The sequence below is a fragment of the Musca domestica genome, unplaced genomic scaffold (genome assembly GCF_030504385.1).
Source record: "Musca domestica strain aabys unplaced genomic scaffold, Musca_domestica.polishedcontigs.V.1.1 1, whole genome shotgun sequence".
NCBI lineage: Eukaryota > Metazoa > Arthropoda > Insecta > Diptera > Muscidae > Musca > Musca domestica.
In genome coordinates, this window is record NW_026712114.1 from 11485670 (window position 1) to 11493093 (window position 7424).

Below are 7424 nucleotides of genomic sequence, written 5' to 3' on the forward strand. Positions count from 1 at the left end.
CTTCGGAAATGAGCAAAGGAGCCTAGGACCAAAATCGAACTAAGTCAACCTAATACCTAATACTTTGTTCATCTACGAAGAAGCCAGCCGATGACTTAAGCCAGCCAAATATGCGCTTTATGTATTTTCACCCTAAATGTCTCTCCCGAGGTATTCTAAGCTAATGAAGGCTAATGTTGCAATGCTGAAATATCAAACCCAAATAAAATAAATATTTTAGATTTAGGCAAAAACATAAATGTTTTTGCATTTTAATTGTTTTTTCTTTTTTTTTTTAAATAAATTAGCAACTTAATTGGTAATGCTTAAAAATAATCTTAACAACTAAAACGATAGCCTTATATGCTTTTTAATACGCAACTTAAATTTACCCTCCCTTTCTTAGCTAAACTAAATTATTGCCTCTGTCTATGAAGTCCATCATGGCAGGCGGTTCGCTTGGAACCCAAACACGAGGCGTACGCCATGGCATGCGGTATGAAGTTCTGTTCATATGCTCCCGTAAAAAGATGGGCAAAGGGACCACTTGCAAACACAGCAACATCATCACCACCATGCGTCTCCGATTCCAAGGGGACTGTTGTGGGGAATTTATAGTCTTTGTGCTTCATATTGATCTCCTTGAGATTTTTCCTCTTCAAACCAGCACCGGCTTTGAAAACATTATTTTCATAGCCCGGACCATTGGCATAGGACAATGTGGCATAGGGTAGCTGATCCAAAGCCAACTGGCCATTGTTGATACCAAAAATATCATTTTTACGACTTGAATAACCGGCCACGGACATGGTGTGGGAGTGGTCGGATGTCACAACAATGAGTGTGTCATCTTGAGAGGTTTGTTGGCGGGCAAATTTAATGGCCTTGTCAAATTCAGCCGTCTCATCGAGAGCCTTCAGAGCCAAGGTATCGTGATGGGCATGATCAATGCGTCCACCTTCCACAAAAAGGAAATAACCCTTGCCATTGCTTTGTTTTTCCAAGATCTCCAAAGCCTGTTCAACCATTTCTTTGAGACTGGGTATAACGGAACGATCGGCATCCAGATGATAAGGGATGTGGTTATTGGCAAACAGACCCATAACTCGTTCTGTGTCTTTGGGTAGATTTCGCAGTTGTTCCTTGGTCTCCACGTAGGCTGCTTTGGGACCATGGCTGTCTTGCCATTCCTTGATTAAATTACGGCCATCTAAACGTTTACCCTGCTGTGAGGTGGGTAGGAAATTTTCACGACCACCACCGAGTATGACATTGAGTTTGCGGCCAACTTCATTGTAAATCAATTGGGTGGCAATATCCTGACACTCGGTAGGATCATTGTTGGTTTTGAGAATTTCAGCATCATTTTCCCAATTACGATTGGCGGCATGGGCATAAACTCCGGCGGGAGAAGCGTGAGTTACTGTCGTGGTAGTAATGAGACCGGTGGCCATACCCTGGGCTTGGGCCCAGGCGGCAATGGAATGGACATGATGTTCCGTGATATTTTGGGCCCGACAATCATTCAGCTCAATGGCAGCGGTAACACCCACTGTGGCATAGTTGGCTTTGACACCACCCAAATAGGCGGTGGCTGTACAGGCTGAATCAGCCACCTGGGAGTTGGCACAATAGGTCTGGGGGAGGACATTTTTTCGTTAGATTTGTTTTATAAATTTGATTTTTGTTGTTGTAACTTACCTTACTTAACCCAATATAGGGAAACTTTTCAAAAGTAAATTGCTTCTCTTCTCCACCTAGATATACACGTCCGGCCGTTATGGTCGGTATGGACATGCCATCACCCAAAAACATAATCACATTTTTGGCCATATTTGTATTGAGCAGAGATTTACTGGCCAATTGTTGACTGAGTATATCTTGACCAACATCATTCCAAAATTCCAGATATTTCTCCTCTGGCTTGGATGAGTCAAATTTCAACATAGGCATGGCTCTTTTGTAGAGACGATCGACGGGCTTGAAATTAAAGGTGGGATGCATGCGATGATCGTGTTCAGTGTTATCATCCAACGAGGAAATGACTGTAAGAGAAGGGGCAAAAGAAAATTAATCAAAATATGAAAATAAATAAAATGGGATTAATTCATTTTCCACATAAATTTGTGTTGTGGCCTGCTACCTTTAACAAAATAACCATTTTGATGTGTGGCCATGTAGTAACATGCATGTGACACCTTTTTAAATGGCAACACTAGTAAATGAGAGAAGTGTGAAATTCGCTCTGAGAGTATCAGTCCAAATTTATGTTAGTCAAGATTTTTGGCGGCAATTCTTTGTTTGTTGGAAAGAGGGGAATGGAATTAGAAAAAAAAAATGCCCGTATTGGCAGTTCCATGGTAGAAATACAAGGTAGCAACATAGGCGAAAATTACAACAAAGCAACTTTTCTGGAAACTTGATATGTCAAAATTGTAAGCAAGGCGAATTCAATTGACAAATATAATTCGGGGGAAATTGTTTTGCACCAATCAGAACATTTTATTTTGAGACATTGAATAATTTTGTTTTGGTTCATTGAAATTTTTAAAAAAAAAATTAAATTTTGCAAGAAAATTTTGTTTCGTTGTGATATGGATTTTGAAGAAAAACTCCGGATCTCAATTCGAGAAGTTTAAAGAATATCCTAGGGTCTCAAATTGCGGTTTTTTAGGATAACTGCGTTTCTTAAATAACAGATTTTTAAAACATATTTGCGGATCAATTCGTGTTTTTTGAATAACATCTCCAGTGTATAATCGTGAAGCTGTTATGATTTACTTTAGCCCTCAACAATATCAATAAATGTACATTCGGAATATTATAAGGGTTCTTTCTTTTTTAAATTGGTTTGCAATTTCAATTTTTAAGGATAGAGAAGAAATCTTATAATGCTGAATATTAGGAAATAGACAAGATCTATATTTGTACTAACTGCCTCTAGATATGGATAAAGGGAATTGCTTGTTGATTTTTATATGTGTGACTCGTGACGACATTCATGAATTCATTTATACAAATGTTAACTTAAGGAATGTATTGGACTTAGCTTGTCCTCCAATATACGTTCTTTTACTAACCATACAATACCTCTAAATTTACTATTCCAAAATTTTCAATGTTAATAATTATTTGCGTTATTTTTTCTCTTTGTGTATATGTAAGGCGAATTCGAATTACAACAATTTGTTTGACATATCAAGTTGCCTACAGCTGGCCTGATAGGGCTACCTTGTAATTCTACCATGGGCAGTTCTTTTTGTGTTTTTATATTTATACAAAAATATAAATAAAAATGAGAGAAAGGCAAGGGATAGGAAATTGCGGAAAATAAATTCCTTGTATAAATGAAATAGGCAAGTTCAAAAGATAACGATCAAAATTGCTGTACGACACTTGCCAAGCATAAATCAGGACTTACTTTGCCCCGTCTAGCGAATAGAAAACTAGTAAAGATGGGTCTGTCTGGTTACCCAAAAAAAAAAAAAAAAAAAACAATTGGTGCAAATTGAGCATCGATTCGATGCAATTGAGAGAGCGATTCGAGAGAGGATAATTGACAGTTCTTTTAGTGAGAATTGGCAAATCATTTTCCCGGGACAAAAATCCAGCCCCAGAACAAAAAAAAAAATGCAGTTTAAGCATTGGCATCTCTAATTTTTGAGTAGTTTTACTGAAGGTTATAAAGGTGAGAATATATAATGTGGTATAGGGTAGCTGACGCCTTTTTGACTGGCTTAAGTCATCGGCTCGCTTCTTTGGAAAAGATTAAAGGAGCATAGGGCCAACATCGAACTAAGGCTGGAAATACATAAAGCGCATATTTGGCTGGCTTAAGACATCGGCTGGCTTCTTCGTAAATGAACAAAGGAGGTTTAGGTTGACTTAGTTCGATTTTGGCCCTAGGCTCCTTTGTTCATTTCCGAAGAAGCCAGCCGATGACTTAAGCCAGCCAGATAAGCGCTTTATGTATTTCCAGCTTAAGTCAACCTAAAGCTTCTTTGTTCCCCTACGAAGAAGCCAGCCGATGACTTAAACCAGCGTTTTATGTATTCTCACCTTAATACAGCAGCATGGCATTGCATATTTAGTGACACATAATAAAAAAAAATCAAAGCCGCAATCGAATCCTTTTAATTTGACATTAATATGACATGGCATAGTGCCAAGCAGCTTATGTATTTCCACCTTTAAACACTATACACGACACGTGACGCAATGCGTTCATTCTGTTTAAACTTGTACGTCAAACTTGCTAACCTTTGTCATTGGTATATAGACGGCGAATATTTTTTGAACAAAATCAAAGGTTATTGGTAGAAAAGCGGTAATATTACAAACACCTTAGTCTTTCCTGCCCTTCTACACAAACAACCTCAGATTTTTTCACAAATTTCACACAAGCATCTAGGCCACACTTTAAACACTATGAAACCAAATCTTGGATTTCTTAATCCTACTCAATTACTCACCTCCACAGTGTCCCATTTGCCAGCTGATCCCTAATACTAACAGGATTGTCAGCACTTGACTAAATGCTTTCAACATTTTTACTGTGTGTTTTTTTAAACCGTTGCGGCTTATGTTTGCAGTTTAAACGCTACTTTAACTCTGACGCCTGGTGATTCCCAGTGACAGCTATTTATAGTCAATTTGTTTTTCAAAAACCAAAAGAAATTTTCAAAACAAAAATCAAAATTCATTGATGCTGCCGGCCCGACCGATACCTTCTCGTCTTGGGTATTTGTAAATAGTATGTCTGTGTGTGCATTTGGGTATTTTCAGAGATAAGAATTGAAATAAGTTGTTTTTTTTAAATATTAGAAATGTTTCTATTTTCCATTTCGTTAAGATTAAGACACGTTTTTAATAGGTTTTCTTTTGGCCGAAGGGGGTTTTTGAGAGAAGATGCGATTGTTTATTGCCGACGGTTTATGAGATGGACTAGACAATATTCTATTGGTCAGTGGGTAGATTACATCAGGTCAGTGTAGGGTTTTAAATTTTAAAGTGACTCAGTATTTGTAACATGAAATATGTTTGGAATAGTCTTCCAATAAAGTAGTCTTCATATAAGTACTCTGGCTGTATTAAATCAAATCCAGCATAAATAAAACAATTCACTTATATTGTCAATTGCACGTAAAAAATAAAACATTTTCATAAACCGTGAACATTGGGCGCCAGTGTTTAGGGCGATATAGTCCTTCCCATTTAGTTGCAAGTTTAAAAATTCGACTACTTCACAAGAAATCTTGTATTAGAAAAAAAGTTTGTGTGTGTGAAATTTGAAGAGAATCTGATGCTTATTTCGCTTTCTTTTAGCGGTTAGTTTTTCGAAATCTTGAACCTTATGTGGGGGATGTACCAGAAGAAATGGTTCGATCTCTACCAAACAGATCTTGTGTTGATGAAAATATTAAAATGTACCAAGTCTGAATGGTATCGGATGTTAATTTGCGTTTTATGAGCTTCACGGATACTTAAATTTTTGATCCTTTGTAGGGGAAGTACCAGAAGTAGTGGACCGATATATTCCATCTTCCCACTAGACCTTAGGTTAATAAAAAAATTGTGATGTGTGAAATATAAAGAGAATCGGATGCTTATTTCGGATTTTATAATAGTTTTGGTTATTAAAAACTTGGACTCCTTGTCGGGGAGGTACCAGAAGGAAAGGTCCGATCTCTACCTCTCTTTATGGAGCTACCTCGATGGAAAAATCCGCCAGCATACCATATCTTACAGAGACAGCTTTGTTGGAAGAATGACAAAAAATTGAACCTATCTTCTACGAAAAAACTTGTTAAAAGTATGCCAAATAGGCTGCAAATGGTAAAAAATGTAAAGGAATGCATTCGAATTATTAATGTCTGGAAAAATTGAAATGTGATCTCTTTTTATACCATCCATCATACATAGTATGGAGGGTATATTTAGTTCGCCATTCCGTTTGTAACTCATCGAAATATTAATTTTAGACCCAACAAAGTATATATATGCTTGATCAGCGTAAAATTCTAAGACGATTTTGCCCTGTCCGTCCGTCTGTTGTAATCACGCTGCAGTCAAAACGAATTAGGATAGGAAGCTAAAATTTTGCACATATCGTATAGCCCCCATATAACGGTACCCCGCGATATTCGATATTTTCATGATTTTAGCTACATTTTCTAATGGAATGATCTGAAAATCCACACAAGGAGTTCCTTGTGAGTACTTTATCCCTTGGAAGAGAATTATCTGTATAGGTCCATGAAATCGAATAGCCTCATATAACGGTACCCCCCGATATTCGGTGTTTTGATAATTTTAGCCACATTTTTCAAATGAATTGCCTGAAATTCCACAAAAGGAGTCCCTTGTGGGCATTTTACCCCCTCAAAAAGAATTGTCTATATAGGTCCACGATATCGTATATCCCCCATATAACTGTACCCCCCGATATTCGGTATTTTGATGATGTTAGCCACATTTTTCAATGGAATTGTCTGAAAATCCAAACAAGTAATTCCTTGTGGGTACTTTATACCTCGGCAGAGAATTATCTATATAGGTCCACAATATCGTATAGCCTCCATATAACGTTACCCCCCGGTATTCGGAATTTTGATAACTTTAGCCACATTTTTCAACGGAATTTTCTGAAAATCCACACAAGGAGTTCCTTGTGGGTACTTTACCCCCAGACATAGATTTGTCTAATTAGGTCCACAATAGCGTATATCCCCCCATATATCGGCACCTTCCGATATTAGGTATTTTAAAGGTTTTAACAGAATTTTCAATGGATTTTATTTTTTTGAATATTTTCTAATTCGTTCCAAATGGTGGAGGGTATTCAAAGTTCGGCCCGGCCGAACTTACTGCTTTTTTACTTGTTTTATCTAACCAGTATAACCTAACCTTCTTTCGAAATCACTCTAGCTTCCGAACGAAATGAAGAAGGTTGATAAAATTTTACTCAAATGTATATTATGTCTGCAGGACTTTTACTATTGAAAATGGGTCATGTAGATCCATGTTTTGGTATAGTCCCCATATAATGGTACCTCCCTATTTTCGGCATTGGTGATTTAAGCGACATTATTCACCGAAATTGTTTCAAATTTCGTACTTGAAGTTCGTAATGGATACTACAGCCTATGACAGAAAATTGTCTGTGCAGGTCCTAGTCTTCGTACATCCCCCATATAACGGTACCTTCCTATATTCGGTATTCTGATTATTTTAGCTGCATGACTTATGACAAAAGTTGCCCATGCAGGTCCACGTCATTGTATAGAACAGAATACACCTACATTCGGTATTTTTAAGATTTTAACAGAATTTTTAACGGATTCTCTTTTTTGAATATTGCAAAATTCGTTGCAAATTGTGGAGGGTATTCAAAGCTCGGCCCGTCCAAACTAACAGTTTTTTTAGTTGATTATTTATGAAATGCA

General features: G+C 37.2%; 1 protein-coding gene across 1 annotated transcript; it reads right to left on the bottom strand.

Moving 5' to 3' along the window:
• Window positions 1-257: 257 nt before the first annotated feature.
• On the bottom strand, window positions 258-4563 carry LOC101897004 (membrane-bound alkaline phosphatase). Its single transcript, XM_005187864.4, has 3 exons — window positions 4452-4563; window positions 1681-2024; window positions 258-1616 (listed from the first exon to the last, which is right to left on the bottom strand). The coding sequence occupies exons 1-3, from the start codon at window positions 4525-4527 to the stop codon at window positions 396-398; spliced, it is 1641 nt and encodes a 546-aa protein (XP_005187921.3). The 5' UTR covers window positions 4528-4563; the 3' UTR covers window positions 258-395.
• Between the last annotated feature and the right edge of the window lie 2861 nt (window positions 4564-7424).